We start from the raw sequence: 26,343 nt of genomic DNA, 5'->3' as shown, positions 1-26,343 counted from the left end.
TATGAGCTTGTAAGAGCATTTGTACACTATTTGATAAAGAACTCACCACGAGATAGTGTTTGAAAGTCATGAGTTCGATTTATATATGTTTTTTAAAGCTAAGAAAGGGGTTGTTTATTATGGAGTAATGTTGGGGGAGTAATCTTGACATTATGTAAAGGTCATATGATCATCTGGGAAGTGGAAAAAAAGAAAGGTGCAGTGATACACCGCTTATTTATAGTATGTGTCGAGGTTATCACTCATGCATTACTATTGTGTTACTGGTAAAGTTGTACTTCTTGGTAATATACTTATACCGCTCCAATATGATTTGTGTTATAGATAAAGTTGTCATTAAAGGATATAGATGACATGTCGTAAGTGATCAAGTCAAGAAGAAAGGTATTTGAAGCTAAACCCTCCTTCATCAATAAGGCACAACAAAGAGTCATATGTTTGTCATATAAAGGTCTATACAACTTATATGATACATGGAAATAAAGTCTCTTCTACGTTAGATTATTCTCATGCTTAGGTGCCAAAGTCTATATGTGTTCATAGTACTCCTATTCAAGTTAAATTCTCATAAGGTTTACATGACCATACATGTTTTCATTTGAAATTCTTAGAAGTTACATGGTATATGTCACGCTCTAAGCCTACACTTAGATGTGGATGGCACTCGATGACGTCGATGACGTCGATGGCACTCGATGGTATTTCTGGACCGAGCGTACCCATAACATGGCATGATACATGAGCTTATATCTAGACATTAAAGCATAATTTAAAAATATACTCTTTGAGAAAGTCATCATGATAAAAAGAATAAATCTTCAAATAAACACATTTCATAAATAAATCATTGAAGATTCAAAGCATAATGACACCAAGGTCAAAACTGAAATACATAACAAACTGATTGTCTATTTATGAAGCCTCTAACATGATTGAGAAATATCTACTGGGACAAGGCCCCCGATCTACCTTTTCCTAATCAATTAACTACTAACTAATGAGATGAACTCAATCTAACTAAGTCTTTTGAGATCAAGGAGGACTCACTTACATTGAGGAAAATGGAGCTAATAAATCATCTGACGTTGGGTCTGAATCCCAATATTTGCATCATAAAATAATGTAGCACCGAATAGCATCAATACATGAAATGTACGCTATGCAAAATAACTAAATTAAAATAGGAATATAACTGGTAAAGCTAGACAAATAAACATGAATATGATAAACATCAAGATCATGAAATATTTGAGTACATGAATGTAAGAAACATAAAAATTATCAAAATTAATTAGAGCATCTAAAGAGCTTAAAATATTCTGAAACTAAGCAACCAATAAATAAACTGAATGTTGGCTAAGTGAATATTTATATGCAAGGCATTTTCTTCAAAACCCATTACAACTGGTGGCCAGAATCATATATCATAAAATCATAACTCATAAGAATAGCCTTTTAAATTCATAAACTATCATACTTTTTAGGTTAACCCAACATAACCACCATGGGAGCACATAAAGTCTAATCTAGACTAGATCGGCTATGCCACCACATACCTTGTCAGGGTATGAGGCATGCATGTCTTATGGATTCATAGCCCTTACCATAGGCACATAGAAGAGTCACCCGAACCCGCCGTATGATCCTTAACCTACTTTGGCAATCATAGTTTCGTGCATTTGTTATCTGAACATATGTTATTTGTTGTTAACCATTACTCTAAAAATCGTCATAATAGAGCTTTAAGCTCATATATCATAATTTGGCATAAACGCCCATGAAAAATATATTTGGCTTGAAAGCTCATACTTCATAAAATAAATTATAAACATATCTTATATCATGAGAGATACATGTTTGGCTTAAAAGACAATAAGACATGATACAAATCATATATATAAGGTTCCAAGACAAGTCCAAGGCAACCTCAAATGACTATCAAAAGAATGACAAATAAAGGAAATAAATATAAAGCCCTCCGAATGCAAGGATGTCTCACCAAAAGCTGAGTTGGATCTGGTGTTTAACGATATGCCTGTTGAGGACCTCTATCACCTGTATCTGCATCATAAAATGATGCATGCCAATGGCCTAAGTACATGGAATGTACTAGTATGTAAAAATGGATGGAAGGAAACTTACTCAATTATACTCAACTCAACTCATAGGACTCAATTCTAAAAATAGCTCAACTCAATAAAGCATGAAGTAGAATAATATAATTCTTTAAATTATATGCAATAAGAGAGATAACTCCATATAGAAAGTACGATAATTTACTCTGTGGGAGGTTCTCTAACCGACAACAATCACTTATGAGGTAGTGATAGTGTAATGCTTAAAAGTTGTCATTGATGCAACTGTCCAATACCTTGCCAGGGTAAAGGATGCTCAACTCAATAGATCCAAAATCAATCATAGTCCATTATTTTGGGACTTGAGAGGCATGACCTCTACCCTACACTGGCTACGTAGTTTATAGGCTCACCCTGTATTGGTGCTCAATACTACTCCAAAAATACTTTATTATACTGTATTTTATCTGTGTCATTTTCGCTATTTACTTTTCCATATCTCTTTGAACTTCTTAGCCTTATCTGACCTCCTTTTATGTTTCTATTGAGCTGAGGGTCTCTCGGAAACAGTCGTCCTACCTTAGTAGGAGTAAATTCTGCATAAACTTTACCCTCTTCTGACCCTACATTGTAGAATTTTACTGAGTTGTTGTTATTGTTGTTGTTGTATACATCAAGTGAGTAAAATACTCAAAATACTCATTTAGTATCTTTTGGAGTTAGCTCAAAACTCAACTCATCTGAACTCAATGAATACATTTAAAATAAAAATATAATTTGACTTCTCAACTCAATTTCAAAATAGACATTTTAATAAAATATTGCTCAACTTGTTTATACTTAGAATGCTCAATCTCAAGATGCTACTCAAGAGATTTCTCAACTCACACTCAAACTCTTTCTCAATCAAAGATGACACTTGTTATTCTTTAAACTCAAAATAAATGCATAAAATATTTAATGGAAAAGGTTCACAACTCGTTCTTTAAAACTCCGTCAATGCATAATGTATAATGAAAAATCTAAATTAGGGTTCATGTTAATGCAAACTTGAACCCACACTCTCAACAGAACTCAATTCAAGAAACTCATCAAAGAATATCGTAATACATATACAATAACACAATAAAAGTTATATACGAACTCAATAGGAATGATAGATAATTTAAGAGCTCGATTCATGGAACTTTGAAACTCATCTCAACTAAGAAAACTAAAGATGTAGGGCATGCGAATGAATTCAATCCACATTATGGGTAGCCTTACATACCTAAAACTTGAAGAAAATTCAAAAGTTGAAGACCTCTCTTGAAGAACTCGAACCCTAGCCTTTCTCCTCTTCTCCAAATCCTCGCTCTCAATTAGTCTAAGTGTTAATGAAAGTTTAGGATACTGATAAGGGACTTAATTTAGTCTTAAAACATTAGGATTTTAGTTTGATAAGGGTGGGAAAAGACATGAATACCCTCCATAAAAATCAACCTTGGCCGTCTACGGATCAGTTCTACGACTCGTAGAAACTCCTACGGGTAGTAGAAGACCAGTCGTTGGGATGGGTTGTAGTCTATAAACATTTCTATGAGTAGATTCTATGACTCGTAGAAAGTATTATGGGTCATAGACCCTTCTCGTCCTAGCAATATTTTCAGACTCTGAATCTCTTTTACGAGTCGTGTCTATGACTCGTAGACTCTTTGATGGGTCTTCGACTTCACTCGTAGAAGTGACTTGGAGTCTTGAATTTTGGCTAAGTGTCAAGGGTCTCTATAAGTCATTTCTACGACTCGTAATTCTTTCTACAGATATTCTTATTGACTCATAGCCAAAGTATTGAGGCTAGCATTTTTTTCAAAAATTAGACTTGATCCCATGACTCATCCTTATGGGTCGTAGACCTCTCTACGAGTCGTCAATAGACTCATAGACTCACTTCTAGTCTTGGCCAGATTTCAAAACTCAATTCCAACACTACGAGTCCCTCCTACGATCCTTATGAGTTTTTATGACTCGTAGGTTAACTCGTACTCTTACGCACAACTCATTTTTCTCTATCTTTCTTATGGCCCGTAAACTTAGTCTAGGCTAAATAAAATGGGTTGTTACAATATCTTCCCCTTGGTATCATTCATCTTTGAATGAAGATCAATCTACAGGTTTACTCTATGCATGAATATAATCAAGACTCAAATACACTATCGATCAAACAATCACTACTCGGATTCAAGAATACATATCGAATACTCAAACTCAAAAGGAACTTCATATCAAATATAGGAAAATGGGACATTACCATCAACATCATCATTAGGAGGCATGAATAGATGAAGGTATCTAGCTTTCATATCCTCTTCAGCTTCCCATGTAGCTTCTTCAACGAACTGATTTTGCCATAGAATTTTGATGGATGCTACCTCTTTGGTTCTCAATTTGCGAACCTGACGATCAAGGATTTGAACTGGGATCTCCTCATAACTCAGTCTCTCTTTCACCCCAATTCTCTCAGTCGGGACAACAAGTAAAGGATCTCTCAAACACTTCTTAAGCATAGAGATGTGAAACACAGGATGAATAGCTGCTAACTCTAGGGGAAACTCCAATTCATAGGCTACGTTACCCACCCTCTTCACAATTGGTAAGGACCAATGAAGCAGGGACTAAGCTTCCCTTTCTTTCCAAATCTCATCACACCCTTCATGGGTGAAACTTTCAAGTATACCCAATTGTGCACTTCTAACTCTAAATCTCTCCTCCTAACATCAATGTAGGATTTCTGGTGACTCTATGCGGTTTTCAACCTCTCTTGGATGATGTTTACTTTCTCCATAGCTTGATGAACCAATTCTGTCCCAACCAACTCAGCTTCACCAATCTTGAACTAACCAATTGGTGATATATATCTCCTCTCATGCAGAGCTTCATAGGAAGCCATTTGAATGCTCCAATGAAAACTATTATTGTACACAAACTCAATAAGAGGTAAATTATTATCCCAATTACCTTTGAAAAAAATGACACAGGCTTTCAACATATCCTCTAAAGTCTGTATCATATGTTCTGCCTAATCGTCTATCTGTGGATGAAAAGCAGTACTAAGGTTCATCCTTGAACCCAAACCTTTCTGGAATGACTTCCAAAATTGAGCAGTGAACTAAGCTCCCCTATCTGAGATGATAGACAAAGTAACTCCATGCAATCTAACAATCTCTTGAAGATATAGTCTGACATACTCTACTGTGGTATCAGTAGTCTTAACTGGCAAAAAATGGGCCGATTTGGTAATCATGTCCACAATCACCCAAATAGAGTCATGTTGTCTGCGGGACTGCGGTAGATCTGTAATGAAGTCCATATTTATCATCTTCTATTTCCATTCTGGAATCTCAATATTCTGAGATACTCCACAAGGCTTTTGATGCTCAACTTTGACTTGTTGGCAGTTCAGACATTTGGACACAAACTCCTCTATATCTATCTTCATTCAACTCCATAAGTATACTTCTCTCATGTCATGATATATCTTTGTAGAACTTGGATGGATGGAATACCTGGAATTATGGGCTTCTTCCATGATTCTCTCTCGGATTCCATCAACACTTGGAACATATAATCTCCCTCGATACCTCAACCTTCTATCTCATTTTTTTGCAAAAGCCATCACTTTCTTATTATGAACGTTATCTTTTAGTTGGAGGAGAATGGGATCTTAATCTTGCTTTTCCTTCACCTCTGCAGCTAAAAATGATGTAGATCCATTTTAAACAAAATTACCACTGTCACTAGAGTAAATAAGTTGAACTCCCAAATGTGCAAGCCTATGTACCTCTTTACCTAATTCTTTCTTTCCCTCTTCTACATGGGTCGTACTCCCCATAGATAACCTGCTAAGAGTATTAGCAATAATATTAGCTTTACCTGGATGGTAGAGAATGCTTATATCATAGTCCTTGAGCAACTCAAGCCATCTCCTCTATCTCAGGTTCAGCTTCTTTTATGTAAACACATATTGTAGGCTCTTGTGATCTGTGAACGCATTAACATACATGCTATGAAGGTAATAAAGCCAAATCTTGAGAGCGAATACTATGGCTGCCAACTCAAGGTCATGAGTTGGGTAGTTTCTCTCATGAATTTTAAGATTTCTAAAAGCATAAGCTATTACTTTTCTCTTCTGCATCAACATACAACATAATCCAATTCTGGACACATCATAATAGATAACAAAACCATTTGTTCCCTTGGGTAGGGATAGCACTGCAATAGTCAACCTTGTTTTTAACTCTTGAAAACTCTCCTCACAAGCATCTGACTATTGAAACTTAGCCTTCTTTTGAGTTAGCTTAGTCAATCATGAAGATATGGATGAGAACCCTTAAAAAATCTACAGTAATAGCCGGCTAAACCCAAGAAACTTCTTATGTCAATCGAGGATATGGGCCTTGGCCAATCTTAACCATTTCAATCTTCTGTGAGTCAACTTGGATACCATCTACAGAAATAATATGGCCTACGAATGCCACAAATGCTATCTAGAACTCACACTTGGAAAACTTAGCATATAACTCCATTTCCTTGAGAGTTTGGAGGACAATTATGAGATAGTTAGCATGCTCCTCCACATTCCTCGAATAGCTTAGTATGTCGTCGATAAATACAATCACAAACAAATATAGATACTGCTTGAAAACTCTATTCATGAGGTCCATAAGTATTGCAGGAGCATTAATCAAACCAAAGGATATGACTAAAAAGTCATAATGACCATACCTGGGTTTGAAAGCTGTCTTTGGATGTTACAGTCTCCTACTTTCAGCTGATGATAGCCTGATCTGAGGTCTATCTTGGAGAAATAAGTGGTACCTTAAAGTTAGTCAAAAAGATCATCGACTCTCGGAAGGGGGTACTTGTTCTTTATAGTAACCTTGTTCAGCTGACGATAGTAAATGCACATTCTCAAGGATCCATCTATATTCCACACAAATAGGACAGGAGTGCCCCAAGGTGAGACACTTGGCCTAATAAACCCCTTATCTAAGAGATCTTAAAGTTGCTCTTTCAACTCGGCAAGAGTCATTCTATATGGCGGAATAGAAATAGGTTGCATATCGGGAAGGACATCAATCTCAAAATCTATCTCTCTATCAGGAGGGACTCCGGGAAGATCCTCAAGAAACACTTCTAGGAACTCATTTACAATGGGGACTGACTCAAGAGTAGAGGACTCGACACTATCATCTTTGAATCTAATGATGTGATAAATACACCCTTTAGAGATCAACCTCCTGGCTCTAAGGTATGAGATAAATTTACCCTTTGGCACAGCAAGACTACCTTTTCACTTTAAGACAGGCTCATTTGGGAAACTGAACTTAACCACTCGAGTCCTATAATCGACAGAGGCATAACAAGCCTAAAGCCATTCCATGCCAAGAATCACGTCAAAATCAACCATGTCTAACTCAACTAAGTCATCCATGATATCCTTGAGATAGATTGACATGATACAATCTCTATAGACCCTCTCCGCTAAAATAGACTCACCAATAGAAGTGGACATACTGAAAGGCTCAAGCAGACACTCAGAAATTCTATTAAATTTATTTGCCACATGAGGGGTCACAAATGACAAAGTGGCACCTAGATCAAGTAAAACATAACAATCAAAAGAGAATACTCATAGCATATCGGTGACAACATGTGGTGAGTTCTCCTGATCCTTAGCCATAGCATATAGGCAGTTTGGACCTCCGCTGTACCTACAGTAGTACCCCTATGGTAACCCTGACTTGGTGGTGCCGCGATAAAAGATTGAGCTTTGTCTCCCAACATCAGGCAATCCCTCTGGAAATGGCCCTCTTTACCACAGTTAAACAACCCCTGGTAACCCCTTTGCACTCTTCTCAATGAAGTCTGCCACAGGGAAGCTTCCTCTTCAGTCCCTAGGCCACACTCCCTTGGGATTGGGAACCCAGAGCTCTAGAATTTTGGTGACTCTAGGATTTCTTATCATACCTATGGTTGGGGTCAGGTGCACTTGTTGTCGATGGAGCATAGATGGATGATTTTTTCTAAAAGAAAGACATATTTCCCTTGCCTTGTATCAGCTCATTCTCATGCCCAGCTAATTTGGCTATCTTGCTCAACTGATCTTCTCTATCTTTCCTCTTATCCTCTACAACCTGCTGAGCATAGATTATGAGCCTAGAAATGTCCATGTACGAAATTAATAATGATGTCTTACACTTCTTCTTCACATGTCTACCCAAGTCGAAGACAAACTTCTTCATCTTAGAACTCATATTTAGGATCATCTCTGGAGTATATCTGGACAGCTAGATGAACTTCAAACCATACTCCTTTACTTTCAGCCCCTCTTATTTCTGATTCACGAACTCCTCTACCTTTTCTTCCCTCAACTCTCTAGAAAGAAGTGATCAAGGAAAGCACTCTCGAACTTATCTCAAACCACAGGCTCAGCATCCTCACCTCTAACTTCCTCCCATCAGTTGTACCATACGTTCTCCATGTCTTTGAGCTGATAAGAAACTAACTCAACCCCCTCAATCTTCGTAGCATGCATCACCTTCAGGATCTTTCACATCTCATCAATGAAATTTTGGGGGTCTTCCTCAACCTTAGAACCCATGAAGACTGGTGGATTAATTCTCAGAAAATACATAATCCTCGCGGTAGAAGACAGATCTTGATAACTAGAGCTAGGAGCTGGCAAACTATGGCTGCCATTTCAAGCAGCCACCAGCTGAGTGAGCATATAATCGCTCCTCAAAAAATTGCCTCTAATATTGGTGCAGGCTAAGAGGTAGTCTCTTGGGATGCCTCAGTGGACCTTGCAGGTCGGCCCCTAGTCCTCACACCAGATAGTGGGGGTATCTCAGTCTATGGAACCTCAATATTGGCGGCATTTCTCTGACTGATGGTGTATTTAAGAGGCATTATCTTCAACGTGTAACGCATAAATTAGGAAGAAACTTTTAGAGTTAAACTCTTTAGCAAGAACTCAGAGTATGAAAGAAGTGAAACAATTTCTAATGTCCTATAGCCTACTGATAATAAGTGTGGTGCACGACACACTTATAAGCAAGACTCTACTAGACATGGCTTCATAGACTCTCTAGGACTCTTGAACTCTGTGCTCTAATACCAAGTTTATCACGCACCGGGAGGGTACCCTAGATGTGACTGGTACTAGAAGACCATTGTTGATTTCCAAGTGAACCACTTGGTCTAATCACAAATCTAAAACTCTCAATGGAAGGTTTATTATAACTTAATAGATAGATAGATCAAGTGGTGTGACTCAATGTCGTTTACTCAATAATCAACTTAAATTTGAAAAATAAAACAAACTCTAAAACGAACCCATCTAACTCAATTCTGAGTTTTGTCCATGAAACCTCTAACTCAATACTAGAGAGGTGCCAAGACAAGTCCAACGTTTCCTCAAATGACTATCAACAGAATGAAAAATAAAGGAAAGAAATATGAAGCCCTCCAAATAGAAGGAGGTCTCACCAAAAGATGAGTTGGATCTGGTCTTCAACGATGTGCCTGTTGAGGACCTCTATCACCTGTATCTGCATCATAAAATAATGCAAGCCAAATGGCGTCAGTACATAAAATATACAAGTATGTAAAAATGGCTGAAAGGAAACTTGCTCAACTATACTCAACTCAACTCATAAGACTCAATTCTGAAAATAGCTCAACTCAATAAAGCATGAAGTAGAATAATAGAATGCTTTAAATAATATGCAATAAGATATATAACTCCATATAGGAAGTATGCTAATTCACTCTATGGAATGTTTTCTAACTAACAACCATCAGTTATGAGCTTGTGATGGTATAACGCTTAAGAGTTGACGTTGTCGCAGTCCACTAATACCTTGCCAGGGTAAATGATGCTCAACTCAATGGATCCAAAATCAATCACAGTCCATCATTTTGGGACTTGAGAGGCATGACCTCAACCCTATGTTGGCTACTATTTTATGGGCTCACCCCATATCGGTGTTCAATACTACTCCCAAAATATTTTATTATGCTCATACACATCAAGTGAGTAAAATACTCATAATACTCGCTTAGTCTCTTTTGGACTTAGCTCAAAACTAGACTCATCTAAACTCAAGGAATGCATTTAAAATAAAACTATAATTTGACTTTTCAAATAAATTTCAAAATATACGTAACAAAATATTTCTCAACTCGTTCATACTTATAATTCTCATGCTCAAGATGCTACTTAGGAGATTTCTCAACTCACACTCAAACTCTTTCTCAATCAAAGATGACGCTTGTTATTCTTTAAACTCAAAATAAATGCATAAAATATTTAATGCAAAACATTTACAACTCCTTCTTTAAAACTCCGTCAATGCATAATGTACAATGAAAAATCTTAATTAGGGTTCATATGAATGCAAACACGAACCCACACTCTCAACAGGACTCAATTCAAGAAACTCATCAAAGAATATCGTAATACATATACAATAACACAATGAAATTTATATACGAACTCAATAAGAATGATAGATAATTCAAGAACTCGATTCATGAAACTTTGAAACTCATCTCAACTAAGAAAACTAAAGATGTAGGGCATGCGAATGAACTCAATCCACATTATGGGTAGCCTTACATACCTAAAACTTGAAGAAAATTCAAAAGTTGAAGACCTCTCTTGAAGAACTCGAACCCTAGCCTTTCTCCTCTTCTCCAAATCCTCGCTCTCAATTAGTCTAAGTGTTAATGAAAGTTTAGGCATTTAGAATACTCATAAGGGACTTAATTTAGTCCTAAACGTCAGGGTTTTAGTTTTAAAAGGGTGGGAAAAGACACGAATACCCTTCATAAAAATCGACCCTAGCCGTCTACGAATCAGTTCTACGACTCATAGAAACTTCTACGGGTCATAGAAGTCCCATCATAGAGATGGGTTGCAGTCTATAAATGTTTCTACGAGTTGAGTCTACGACTCATAAAAAGTGTTATGAGTCAACTTTTTTAGACTCTGAATCTCTAAGTCTCTGAATCTTTTCTACGAGACGTGTCTACGACTCGTACATTGATGTGGAAGTGACTTGGAGTCTTGAATTTTGGCTAAGTTTCAAGGGTCTCTACGAGTCATTTCTACGACCCGTAATTCTTTCTACGAATCATCCTGTTGACTCATAGCCAAAGTACTGAGGCTTGCATTTTTTTTTCCAGAAATTAGACTTGATCCCACGACTCATCCTTATGGGTTGTAGACCTCTCTACGTGTCATCAATAGACACGTAGACTTACTTCAAGTCTTGTCCATATTTCAAAACTCAATGCCAAAACTACGAGTCCCTCCTACTATCCGTATGAGTTCTTACGACTCGTAGGTTGACTCTTACTCTTAGGCACCACTCATTTTTCTCTATCTTTCTTATGGTCCGCAAATTTAGTCTAGGCTAGATTAACACGGTGTGTTACACTTGTAGAGATCATGAGAAAATATACTTCATAGTTTATAGAGGAAAATCATTAGAAAAGACATGAAATACATATGACATAGCTCATACTTTGAAATCATATCAAAAATCATAGGCTTCACAATTTGGGTAGAATTTTATATGATTCATGCTTTGAAGAAAAGTCATAAAACTATAATTCATGCTTTTAAAATTTTGTAGAGAAAAAGGGATAAACTCTTGGAATAAAATTTCCTTGAATGTCGATATATTGAGTTCATAAAAATTCGGTAAGAGAAACATGACTTTTCGTACATACATAACTCGATAGTTCATGGAGTCAATTACATAAATATCGAAAAATCAAAATAACTTTCATGGAAGATTTTCATAATGGTTTATAAAGAATCAATGAAACATCAAAAAATCATTAAGAAGTTATTAAGAAGTCATTAAGAAACCATTAGACTTAGTTATCAAGATGGAAACCATTACTTTCATAGTCATTCAAAATATCACAAAGAAAATCTTGTATAACTCATGGGGGTAAGAATCTTCATGGGAATAGGATGCTTTTTTGGAGGATTCTTGGGGTTTCATAAAGAGTCCAGAACAATTCAAGAAAATAGATTTCCGTTCTAGCCCTAACTCATTCATGAAAGACACTCTGAAAACATAGAAATTTATTTCATGGAGAAGAACAAGATGTTTTCATACGTGGAGATATCATTATATATTTGGAAGAACAATAGTTCTTGAAGAAAAGCTTTGGACTTGGAACCTTATAGTTTAAACTTGAGAAACCCTTCTATGGAATTTTTTGGAGAAAAAGTTTGAGGAAGATTCATTATTCAAAACCCTAGGATTCTCGAAAAAAATATTGAACTTGGTGCCTTTAGATCTTGAGAAATTTGGAAAAAATTTCTTTCTTGATGTTCTTGATCTTTGGGAGAAGGAGAATTAGGGATTTTGGGAGTTACTATGCGTGTTAGGATGTTATTAGGCTATAATATAGAGTTGGGGAAGTTAATATAGGGTAAAAGGGTAAAAATAACCCTCTTGGAATGTAAGAAGACTTGTAAAACCAAAGAGAATATGATCTTTTAATGAATCCTGTCGGCCAAATCGGCGATTTAGAGGCCTCATTGGCAAAATATTCTGTGGATCTCTAAAATGGGACTTTGGATTGCAAAAATTAAAAGTTTCTCAAGGTACTCTGCCACTTTGGTGATGCATTTCGGCGATACGCCAAATTATTCAGTGATTCATCGAATTGGCAGGTGTCATCGCTGAATTTTTTAGTTCAGACATTTTATAATAAAACAACCATAACTTTCTCCTCCAAACTCAGATTAACAAACAGTTAGCGACATTGAAAAGAAGAATCATAGACGTTTGATTTGATAGGTTGTGGGTTACCTAAATCTCCATATTATAAGATATATGGTCATTTGAATTTGACCCTTTCATAATCTCATGGAAAAACTCAATTGGTAGAGAAGCTTTGAATTTGACTTAGTTTAGAGGTCTCTTATGACCCTAATTCACATCTAATACACTTCCAACACTTAGAAATTTATCTTAACACATACATATAAATTAGAAGTCATTGAGTTTGGACCTATTCACATATAGAGAAGGATTCGGATCTTTGCTAGAAATTTTTGGGGTGTCACAATATATTTGTCATGTGTTAAAAGGGAAAACAATTGGTCACACATGCTACGCTTGTAGAAATCACATAGCAATAGGAATACTTGATAGACTAGAATACACGTTAATATGACTCGTGAGATACATAACATTTTTTCTTTGTTTATATGAAAGATATAAATGGTAACTCATGTGTTATAGGCCTTTGTAGGCAATTTGTGATTGAAACCTACACTATAATGATAAGTGTGTATTCATAGGTCCACATGCATACATGTAGTGATATTTCGAGATCGAAACGGAGGCAGACTGCCCTTTGTAGTATACATCATATGTTATAATCAATTAGAATGGCATGCACTAGTTTCCTTAACCAAGTCAATACATGGAATGAAAGTATACGAGAAGACCCTTCTAATGAAACCCAAGGGGGCATACCATACAACAGATCATGATATATAGTTATTTGAGACATACAAACTCATGCGATTCAGCAACATATGCCTTACAAAGGTCATAGATCACCTTTGCAGGCCATCATGTGATTACTTGTATACTTGTCCTATAGATAGACACAATATATCACCTAGTAAAATTACTAAGTATCATATACTTTAATGAATAACTTACAAGATGTTATATGAGAACCACCGAGGTTGGTTACAGTTACAGCTTCATGTCGTACTTACTATATTCATATGCACATAAATGCTTATCTTTGATATTCGATTCATTTGAGTATTCTTACTTATCTGCCTGCTCTTTTGTTTACTTCACATATCATTATATGTTTTATATGTATTGACGTCCTTACTTTTGGAGCACTATATTTTCATCAATGCAGGGTCAAATTCATAAGACAACGGATATCCCTAGTAGGCCAGTTTCCATTCCCATTTGATATTTTGGTGATGTAAATTTGAGAATAAAGATAACAAACAACAACCAATATTAGATAGAAGATAGGGAGAAAAGATAGAAATAAAGAGAGAGAAAATCTAGAAACTAAGTTGCTAACAATTTGATGTGAGGTTTAGGAATTTAAAGAAATTAAAGAAGGATTATAGAAAATAATAAAATAATAGGAAGATTAAGCAAAGTATTATGGTAAACACACATCTAAATAATTAATTACCTAGACATATATTCAATAAATAATCTTAAATCTAAGATACGAAAAAAAGTAAGGTTTAGTCTAGAATTGAAATGCAATCAATTAACTCAAAGAAACAATGAAGAGAATCTAGGAACTAATTAGATTAATATTCAAATATGAGATACAATCCAAAGAGAAAAATAGCTATGAACTCATACATGAATTACTACTCGTAGTAGTTCTAGCGAGTTTCAAGAAGAAATATCAGACAAATCTCCAACTCTCAAAGAGAGTAACATAAAATCAAACTCCAAAATAATCTACAATATTTTAAACATTAAATAGAGGTTCGCTAAATAATTCACAATTATCATCAACTAGTGGCATATCAACACAAATAAGATGACTATCATAAATAATTCCAATAGAATCACATTCTTCAAATTCAAGATTATTTCAAAAATGACTCCTCAACACCATTGCCAACACTAATAGTATTCTTTTGACATAAAGACTATTTATAATCCAAAAAATTACATGTAGTTAAAGAATCTCTTTTTAAGCCTCCAAAGTCATCAAATTATGAACACTAATTTGCAAACACATTAAACTAAGAAAATATCACTATTTTTACACAAGTAGTTTCAACTAGTGATTGACTATAACATACAACATGACTTTTATCACAAAGAAAATATTCATTTCGAAAAGAAGAATGACTTTCACCTATACTAAAATTCTCGTCAAGCTTACTTGAAGAAAATGAAATACTAGGGTTAGCCATTTTACCTTGAAATGCTCCTAAAATTTATTTTTTACCTTTTTGGTTATCATTAAAGCTCACTTGATCACTTGAAGAAGTAGTGAATGCTATGGCCAACACTTGAATCCTCAACGGTAGAATACTTTGCATTGTTATTTCCTTCATGCATTTATTTCCAAGCACACCACAAAAAAGACATCACAACTATTAGATGAAAAAGGATTAGCATTAGAGTGAAGATAAGAAGCAAGATCTCTCAAACTTTTTTTTCTTCACTTCTCTTAATTTCTTTTCCTTTTTTTCCTCATTTTCAGATACATGTTGCAACTCACTCACTATCCTCAACTGAAGTTCTCCTTTTCCATTTTTGAGTTGTCACTTGTCACTTTCTTACTCCTTTTAATTTTTTCTCTATGTAATTCTTTTAATTTTGGTTAATCTTCAAGAATTTCCTTTGAAGGAGTAGGGAGACTCTTCACTTCAACTTTGAATATTACACTTTGAGAATTGCCAATTTTACTCTTCATATTTCTCTTTAAATAATGACATTTTCTTTCTCAAACTTTGCCTTTTTCTTGTCAAACATAGCATCTCCAAGTACCTTTCTTTTACATTCAAAGTGCTGATGGAATAAATAAATGCTCTTGACCTCTGAGAATGACACAAACTTGTTAGAAACTTCTAATTGTCCAAAAAAGTAACAAATGACAAGTTTTGATTGGGATAACATCATCACATTGCACTTTATATTGAAATTTATCAATTTCTCTTTTAATAAACCAAGATTGCCCATTGATTAATAAATAATACCAATTATTACTGAACAACCTCCTCACTAGGTCAGTATCAATTTTTTAGAAGCCAAACTTTCTCAATACCTTACTCAAGAATATCTATGATACTCTGTCATAAGCCTTTCCATGTATAGTTTGACAATTACATTGTCAATCTTATTTTCTTTATTGATATCTCTCATGATCTCTTGACCAGTAGAACAATCTCATAAATGTTTTTCCCTTTAATAAAACCTGTTTGGTTTCTTGATATAGGCACTGGCAGTACTATCACTAACCTCTCATATGATATTCTGGAGATGATCTTGTTAGCGAAAGTATTCAAGTTTATGGGCCTTAATTTAGTGAAGTTAATAACATTTTCTTTTTGGGGATGACAACCAAATTAGTGTGAGTTATATATCTAGGTAAATTGTTTCCCATAAAAGAAAGCTAAAACTCTATTAGTCATATACTGCCCTACAAAGTCCCAACAACTCTGAAAGAATTTGCCAGAGAAACCATCTAGTCCACTTGTGTTTCTCTCAATTTATATCAAATACCACCTCTTTCACCTCTCCAATACTAGGTTGTTAAATGATGTCTTCATTATGCTCCTGAGTAACTAAGGTAAGAAGGTTCTCAAGCATCCCATATTATGTTACTATATTTGTTTTCCTGAACTAATCTCGGAAGACATTCAATGTTATTCACTCATGTATTATGTAGTGTGGATCATGTCACACAGTTTTTTTTTAATTTAAGAAATATTCAACTTTCTTCTCCTCCCTTTAACATAGGAATAGAAAACTTTTGTATTTCTATCCCTATCTTAAAATCATTCATTTCGTATTTTTTATTTCAATACTCCTCCTCGATATGTAAGTATATACTTAAATTAGCTTCTGCTTTGCCGAGGGCAGCCTTGTTAGCTTCTGTGGGGTGAATTTTTATTTATATTTGTTTGATCTTGATAAAATCCTCTAAGGTTGAGATCCATATGAATATGTTAACAAAATTGTCCTTACTCTATTAAGCTAGTGCACCACTTACTTTCTTGATTTTGTCATAAAATTCTATAAAGAGAGTGCCTACAAAATCCACCCTCCAGTTATTCCTCACAACCCATAGGAATTGATGATAAGGATTTGACCATTACTCTTGTTGGGAGATACATATTAGACGTAATGGAGCATGGTCATATCCTTGTCTGATCAAGTGGTAAACTTCACTAGCTAGGAGAGCAGTCATAAACTCTTAGTTTCTAATGATCAGTGTTCAGGAAAGCGTGAAGTGGAAAATAATGATAAGGCCCTACTTCACGCTTTAAGCGAAGCGTGAAGCGAAGCGCTTGCTTCAATGAAGTGAAGCGTAAGTTAAAATAAAAGAGACTAAAATAAATATAGACAATATATTTAAGAAAATTTTCAAATTAAAAACTAAAAAGTAGACATCAAAAAATCCTCCATATACCATAACCCAAGCACTATCAAGGTGATTCATGGTTCAACATCTAATTTTTTTAATTCTACAATTTTTCTTCTACAAGATTGTTAAACTCTTGTATTCCTCCATTATCATTATAATGCTCATCATCTTCTTCAAGTTCATCACCGTCTCTTTCAACTTCATCAACTAGGGATATACTTGTAGCTACTTCTTTTCTGCTCATATTTGATCTTGAAGTATTTCCCCTAAACCATAACGGTTCTCCTCAGTCCCACTTGCCTCCCCAACAACACCCCAAGTGAAGTCAGAATATCCCTTAAAAATTTCTTCATATTCAGCATACTTAACTCCAGTTAGCCATTCATTGGCATCATCAATATTGTCCAAAAGAATTGGATCAATCACATTGCGAGCATTGTAACGACGCCTCAATATTCTATTGTATTTTATGAAAACTAGGTCGTTGAGGCGCTTGAGGGTTAGTCTATTTCTTTTCTTGGTATGAAGCTGCAAATAAATTATGGCAATTAATTAGTAAGAGATAAGATAATTAAGATATAATTTAGTTATATCAATATAAAAAAATCTTTTCTCTAAGTTCTTACATGTTCAAACACACTTCAGTTTCTTTCACACCCCGATGAACTACGAGTTAGACTTAGAACTTTGATGGAGAAATTTTATAATTCTGGTGTTTCTGAGCCATACAACCTCAACCATTCAACTATTCAGGTAGAACAACTCAAAAATTAGCAAGTATAAAGAAATATTTTGAAAGCTAAAGCTATACAAAAACATTAAAACACTCATTCATGTGGTAACTTCTTCATTCTTTGTGTAATTGCATTTGTAATCCAAAAAGACCTTCAGCACTCCTACAAGTGCTAATCTCATCTGCTATTGAATCTTGAACATGTTCATCAGCAACCAACTTAGTAACACATTTATGGAATCCCTTCCACACTTCTTTATCCAGTAAATTCTTCTCATTATTATCATAAAGAAGTGTTGGATTCAAAATATGCCTAGCTGTATGCAAAGGTTGGTGAAGTTGATCATTCCATCTTTTATCAATGATCTCAAAAACCTTTGCATATTTATACTCATCAGTAAATGTTGCTTGAATAGCTTCCTTAGCCTTATCCATTGCTTCATTAAGGTACCCCATTGGTGGTTTTTGCTCCCCATCCACCAAACGAAATACCTTAATCAAGGGACCACCAACTTTGAGAGCATGCACAACATTATTTCAAAAGGTATAAGAAAGCATTATGCGTGCAACTTCTTTTACTGTCACTTCGTTTGCGAATTTACTAGTGTTTCATTCTTCTGAAATAAACAAGCTTCTTAAATTGGCCTTTTGTGTGTGCATGCTATGCAAGGTCAAGAAAGCAGTAGCAAATCTAGTCTTGCCAGGTTTTACCAAATTTTTTGTTTTGTGAATCTCCTCATTGTGAGAAATATAAGAGGGAAATATTATTGAATTATTTCTCTACATTATTACACAGAGACCATATTTATTGACGCTACAATATAATCATTTACCAAGTAGGATACTGTTTATTATTTATATTCCTATTAATATTCATATTTTTATTCCTACTTTAAGTAGGATTGTATATACCTATTCCTATTCTAACACTCCCCCTTAAGCTAGTGCATATAATTCATATGTCTCTAGCTTGTTACAAATATAATTAATATGAGGACCGATGAGGGGCTTCGGAGATATCTGCAAGTTGATCACTCGACTTTACAAAATTGACAGTCAATCTCAATGTGCTTAGTCTTCTCATGAAATATTGTATTTGATGCACAATGCCAGTCAATCTCAATGTCCTTATCTTCTTATGATAAACTGAATTTGGGACATAATGTCGATAAAACACAGAGTGATAAATTTCTGAATTAAAATGTTGAACTTCCCAAACCAAATTTGAGAAGACTCAGCCCAAAGAGTGACTACACAATCGACATACAAGGCTACCAAACTCTCCCTAAGCAACAAAATCAGGTAGTTGCTCCATATAGACTTCTTCCTAGAGATCACCGTGGAGAAAATTATTCTTAATGTCCAACTGATTAAAAGGCCAATGAAGAATGACAACTAAAGATAAAAAAGGCGGACATATGCTATTTTAGCCACGAGAGAGAAAATATCATTGTAATCCAGCCCAAATATCTGATTATACCTTTTTCTTCTTTTTTTTTTGCAAAAGTAAATTTGAAACAGAAAGAAAAAACGGTAGCAAACTCATATCACTCGGAAACAATGCAATGGTCATTGGAAAATGCTTAAAATCTGATATAAAATACATGGACTGTCTCGAAATCAAGAGATGAGTAAATCTTAAACAAGAAAGTCACCGTAAAATTGGCTGGAATATGCTCATGCGCTGAATTATTAGATTTGATGGCTAAAAATGGTCACAATCTTAGAAATAAAATTATATGGATAGGGTCGGAATGATGACATGACCCTACTGAGAAAGAGAATGATATGGGTAGAATTAGAGTGATGGCACGATTCTACTGGAAAATAGAAATTATATGTGTAGGATTGGAATAATTGCACGATCACATAAATAAGAAAGTAGTCACTGAAAAGATGGCACGGTGCTACGCAAATCAGATATGAAAAAGTAGTCACCAAAAAATGGCACAATGCTACACAAATCGAATATGAGAAGGTACTCATCGAAAAGATGGCACGATGCTAAACAAATAAGATATAAAAAAATAGTCACCAAAATGATGCACGGTGCTACACAAATCAGATATGAGAAAATAGTCCAAAAAAATACACGGTACTATGCAAATTAAATATGAAAAAACAAAGTAGTCACCGGAAAGATGCACGGTGCTACGCAAATTAGATATGAGAAAATAGTTACTAGAAAGATACAAGGTGACCTCTACTTTTGCTAAAATAATCATTGGCCAGACGGGCGGCATATAAGGGTAATAGCCGTCTGCCGACAGTAGAAGCTTTTTTTTAATTTTCTACCAAGATCTTAAAGGCTATGATTCCATGTGAAAAATATAGGGGGAAATATTATTGCATTGTGTCACTACATTATTACACAGAGACCCTATTTATAGATACTACAATACTCTATTTATAGACACTACAATACAATCTTTTTTCAAGTAGGATACTATTTACTAATTTTATTCCTATTAATATTCATATTTCTATTCCTACTCTAAGTAGTATTGAATATACCTATTCCTATTCTAACACGTATCATATTCAATAATAAAGGCCTTTGAACAATGTAGGAATGTACCCTAACTGCCTTAGTGAAAACACCTGTGAAGGGTCTTTCCTTGAAAATGTCCCCAAAGATCAAATTTATGCAATAAGTCGCAGGTGGAGTTCAATATATGTTTGGAACACTCCCTTCAACATATTATCCTCTTTAACATTTTTAGCTGCATTTTTGCTTTGTGATTTTCTGAAAATAAATTAGAAGTGTTTAATTTTTTATACTAAGTTTTTATTTTTACTGGTTTAATCCATATGATATATTTTTTATAATAATTTACTATTTATCTATAATTATAGAAATCATTTGTGAAAGAGAAGATCTCGCATGTACAACCATTGTTCCCCGCAATCCATCGACTCCGGCTATCATCTTCCTCAAGCACGAACTTCCACTTTGTTCTGTAAGAGCCATTTTTGTGGCCTTGTTAATTTAATTTTTAGTTGAGGGCACTAGTCCAATTATCAGATTTTAAACTCATCAAGATGGCATCTCTGCCCATTTCCTTGAGTTGCTGCTTTTTGCTGGGCAATATCATTGCCTAGCTGTGAAGAAGAGTAAGAGAACTTAATGCACTCATCTGTTCGATAAATTATCTAAGAGGAAAAGGAGCTTATTGGTGAAGTCCGAGTAACCGAGTGTTAGTGGGAGATTCATAAGAATAAGTGTAAGGTAATTTGGAAAAGTCCACTCGAGCTGGAACTTGTAGCAACTGTGATTGGACATAGTTATTTCACTGAATCCCTACACAACTATGATTGGCCATAGGCATTGGCCCAAAGATTCATTCAATCCAAGATCTGCTACCCACACAACCGTAAGGTCGTTGTGAACAGCATATTGGCAAGCCAACGTGAACAGTAACTCTGACGTGAAGAGTAACTCCGATGTGAACAGTGTTTTTGACGGCAACTAGGTTCATTTCAACGAGAGTTGGTACCTCCATCTTTCATATCTTTCCATATCTATTCTTTGCTCATACAGCTATAGTTACATTTTGCTGACTTTAGACCTTTAAATAATTTATTAGTTTATACGCATTTTCGTGGCTTTAGGTAATGATGGTAGACTAGAGTCATGTTCTCACTCAGCGACGGGGAAGGGGACGGGGACGGGGATGAGGGTAAGAAGGGATAAGTGGGTTAAAGGAGTGTCTAGACTGAGAGTAGGTTCTTGGAACATTGGGAAGTTAACGAGAAAATCCATAGAGCTAGTTAAGATTTTAAAGAAAAGAAAGATTAATATAGCTTGTGTCCAAGAGACCAAATGGGTAGGTTCTAAGCTAAGGAGGTAGACGGGTATAAGTTGTAGCTCTCTAGTAGATCAAAGTATAGGAATAGGATAGGCATTTTAGTAGACAGTGATTTAAGAGATCAGGTGGTGGAGGTTAGAAGAGTCACTGATAGGATGATATCGATTAAGGTAGTCGTTGAAAGGATCACGTTGAACATTATTAGTGTTATACGCCATAAGAGGGCTTAGACGAGGAGGATAAGGGGAACTTTTGGGAGGATTTGGACAAGTTAGTAAGAGGCATACCGCCTACTGAAAAGCTTTTCGTGGAAAGGGATTTCAATGGGCACATCGGGTCTATTTTAGGAGGGTATGATGATGTGCATGGAGGCTTTAGCTTTGGAGACAGAAATGAAGGAGAAGTTTCACTTTTGGATTTCACAAGAGCTTTTGGATTGGTGATAGCCAATTCGAGTTTTCCAAAGAAGGAGGACCACTTGGTAACCTTCCGTAATTCGGTGGCTAAGACACATATAGATTTTTTACTCTTAGAAAGGATGATAAAGGTCTGTGCAAAGACTGTAAGGTCATTCCGATTGATAACCTTACAACCCGACATAAGCTCATGGTGATGGATTTAGGAATTAAGATGACGAGGAAGAAGAGGGTCGGGGATGACCGATCTAGGAACAAATAGGGGAGTTTGACCACGGCTAGTGCCCTAGAGATGGGAGAGAAATTGAAGGATATGGGGGCATGGGATAGTAGTGGGGATACGAACAGTATGTAGGATAGGACGGCTAGTTGTATTAGGGTTATAGAAAGGGAAGTGTTAGGAGTCTCGACAAGTAGCCGTGGTCGGCATCGAGGGGACTGGTGGTGTAATGGAGAAGTGCAAGGGAAGGTGGAAGCAAAGAAGATGGCGTATACAAAGCTGATAGAAAGAAAGGATGAGGTGGAGAAGTGGATGAATAGGGAAATTTATAAGATAGCGAGGAAGGAGGCAAAATCGGTGGTTTGGACGGCAAAAACGGCATCTTTTGAACGCCTTTATGCTAAACTAGAAGAGAAAGGCGGGGATAGGAAATTGTTCAGGCTAGCTAAGGTGTAGGAGAGAAGGGCACGTGATATGGATCAAATGAAGCGCATGAAGGACGAGCATGGAAAAGTATTGATAGAGAAGACCCTCATTAAATAGAGATGGCAGTCATACTTCCATAAACTCTTGAATAAAGAAGGAGACAGAGAAATTGTGTTGGGATATTTGAAACATACAAGGAGGCGTCACGATTTTAGGTGTTGCAGGAGTATTACAGTCAAAGAGGTTAAGGGTGTTGTGCGTAGGATGCGCTGAAGAAGAGCGACTGGACCTGACGAGATCCCTAGGAAATTTTGGAAGAGCGCGAGCTCGGTAGGTTTGGAGTGGCTGACTAGGTTATTTAATTTCATCTTTAAGATGGCAATGATGCCCGAAGAATAGAGGTCGAGCGTAGTGATCCCTTTATATAAAAACAAGGGGGATATCCATAGCTGCAATAACTATAGAGGAATCAAGCTTCTAATCCATACTATGAAAGTGTAGGAAAGAGTGGTGGAGATAAGGGTGAGGAGAAGTGTGTCTATTTCAGAGAACCAGTTTGGATTTATGCCGGTACGCTCAACTACAGAAGCCATCCATCTTATGAGGAGACTGGTGGAGCAATATAGGGAGAGGAAGAGGGACTTACATATGGTATTCATCGACCTAAAAAAGGTTTACAATAAAGTTCCACGAGAGATACTATGGAGATGTTTAGAGGCTAAAGGTGTGCCTATGGCGTACATTAGGGTGAAGAAGGACATGTATGAGGGTGCCAAAACCAGGGTAAGGACAGTAGGAGAGGACTCAGAGCACTTCCCAATTGTGATGGGGTTGCATCAAGGATCAGCTCTTAGTCCATTTTTATTTTCCTTGGTGATAGATGGATTGATACACCAAATTCAAGGTGAGGTTCCATGGTTTATTCTTTTCGCAGACGACATAGTCCTGATCGATGAGACTCGTAGTGAAGTTAATGCTAAGTTGGAGGATTGGAGACATACCTTGGAGTTTAAAGGGTTTAAGTTGAGTAGGACCAATACAGAGTACTTAGAGTGCAAGTTCAGGGTGGATGAAATGAAGGGTTTAAGATGACTAGGTCATCCAAAAGAAAAGTAGTTTCAAGTACCTTGGGTCTATCATGAAAGGTAGCGGTGAGATTGATGATGATGCCACACATCGTATTAGGGTAGGGTGGATGAAATGAAGGCTCGCTTCCGGTGTGCTATGTGAAAAGAAGGTGCCACCACAACTTAAGGGTAAGTTCTACAAAGTGGTGGTTAGACTGGCTATATTATATAGGGCGAAATATTGGTCAGTTAAGGTCTCTCACATTCAAAAGATGAAAGTTGCCGAGATGAGAATATTGAGATAGAAGTGTGGGCATACCAGGAGTGACAGGATTAGAAATGAGGTTATTCGGGACAAAATAGGAGTGGCCTTGGTGGAAGACTAGATGTGGGAAATGCGACTGAGATAGTTTGGGCATGTGAAGAGGAGAGACATAAATGACCTAGTGCAGAGGTGTGAGAGGTTGGCCATAGATGGTTTCAGAAGAGGTAGGGGTAAGCCGAAGAAATATTGGGGAGAGGTGATTAGACAGGACATGGCGTAGTTATAGCTTATCGAGGACATGACCTTAGATGGGAGGGTGAGGAGGGCCCATATTAGGGTAGAAGGCTAGTACATAGTCTCGTTATTCTTCAGTATTAGTAGGCGCATTAGTGCCTTGTGTTCTGACTTCTGTTATTATCTATTACTTTCTGTACTTTGATTACTCTATTTTATCTGTGTCGGTTTCATTATTTTCTTTTCCATATTGCTTTGAACTTTTTTGCCTTATCTGACCTATTTTTATGCTTCTATTGAGCCGAGGGTCTCTCAAAAATAACCGTCCTACCTTGGGGAGTAAGGTCTGCGTACACTCTACCCTCCTCAGACTCCACGCTGTAGAATTTTACTGGGTTGTTATTATTGTTGTTGTTGTTGTATCTGTAACAACTTGAACAACATTTTCTGCTCCAATCTTCTCTATTGTGTTCTGAAATAAGGAGAACATTTTGATTGAATTAGTAGACGATCACTCACATCAATGGATTCAAGAAATAAGCTTTCATTTGGAGAATTCACCAACACATTGATGATCATTTTTTTTGTTCTTGCCGTCCACTTATTCATCATAATGGAACATCCAAACTTGTTCCATTCTATTATATGCTCTTCCACAATTTTATGTCTCTTCCACTTCCTTGATTAGACAACTGACACTAACTTCATAATAAGTGCGAGGTTTACTACCTCAATGAAGGATCCAAAAGTGTTGGTATAATTGACACAATTGAAGGGGAGCCCTGCATCGTACACCCATTGTGAAAAGGCTGCAACGGCATATTCCCTTTAAATTCCCCTGACAACATCCTGCAAATTTTTTTTACCATTTTTTCCTACATTATCTCCTGTCATTTGTGGAAAATAAAAATCTAAATGACCTTTCTTATCGATTGATCTACAACTTGAAGAGTTTGTTGCATTCATTGCTTGTTTATGTGATTTTATAGGAAGTAACAAATCAGCAAATTCACCTTCCTCCATTTCTTCTTCATCATCATCATCAAGATTAGTCACATCTTATTGGTGTAATATTTGACATTTTAGATTCTTTTTTTCCTCAACATATCTTTTTATTTCTTTCCTCACATTATCCGGGCATTTTGAATACCGTACGACATTCTTAGAAGTATCGATAAGATGTTCCTTGTGATGAAAGATTCTGCTTTTGAATTGCTCGTTATAAAACACACATATCACTGTAGAACGGTCGGTCTCACTAAATTTTTCCCCATATTTTCAGGCTGGATCACTCATTTTTTTATCGTTGTTAAGATTTAAGAAAAAAATCAGCATTATTTTTTTATCACTGTAGCAATATATAATAATCATTGACTCAATGTTTAGAAAAAAATCAGCAAAAAGTCCAATTCTTTTATTAAAAAATCACTGAAGTAATATATTAGTTAATCACTGTTATAAAATAGAGCAGGAAGAAAAAGAAGAAGAAGAAGAAGAAAAAAAAAGAAGAAAAAAAATAAAAGAAGAGAAAGAAGAAGAAATCAACGTAGCAAACAGAGCAAAAAAAGAGTAGAAAAAAAGAATAAAAACCCTAGGTTCATGGAGAAGCAGAAGAACAAAGATGGGGAAGAAGAAACAACAACAAGAAGAAGAAAGATAGAGAAATTGCCTGAAGGAAGAGAAGAATGCGTGAAAACCCTAGTCTATGACTCTTTTTTTTCAGACCAGTAGTCAAACTAAATTGGGTCTCTTGAAAGAAAAAGGTGTGGCTCTTCTTTTTCAGCTTTAATCTACTTGTAAGACTAAAACATAATTAAGCGTCGTTACTTGTGCTTTGCCTTGTTTCGTTGCTTCATCGCTTCAACCTTTGAAGCGACCACTTCTCTTCACCTTCATTACTTCTAGTCTGCGAAGCGTAACAGGT

At 35.9% G+C, this 26,343-nt stretch overlaps 1 protein-coding gene across 1 annotated transcript; it reads right to left on the bottom strand.

Moving 5' to 3' along the window:
• Positions 1–7,113: 7,113 nt before the first annotated feature.
• On the bottom strand, positions 7,114–8,287 carry LOC129891968 (uncharacterized). Its single transcript, XM_055967480.1, has 5 exons — positions 8,167–8,287; positions 7,829–8,011; positions 7,591–7,709; positions 7,412–7,482; positions 7,114–7,315 (listed from the first exon to the last, which is right to left on the bottom strand). The coding sequence occupies exons 1-5, from the start codon at positions 8,285–8,287 to the stop codon at positions 7,114–7,116; spliced, it is 696 nt and encodes a 231-aa protein (XP_055823455.1).
• Between the last annotated feature and the right edge of the window lie 18,056 nt (positions 8,288–26,343).

Source organism: Solanum dulcamara, chromosome 1 (genome assembly GCF_947179165.1).
Source record: "Solanum dulcamara chromosome 1, daSolDulc1.2, whole genome shotgun sequence".
NCBI lineage: Eukaryota > Viridiplantae > Streptophyta > Magnoliopsida > Solanales > Solanaceae > Solanum > Solanum dulcamara.
This window is presented reverse-complemented; position numbering and strand designations above follow the sequence as displayed.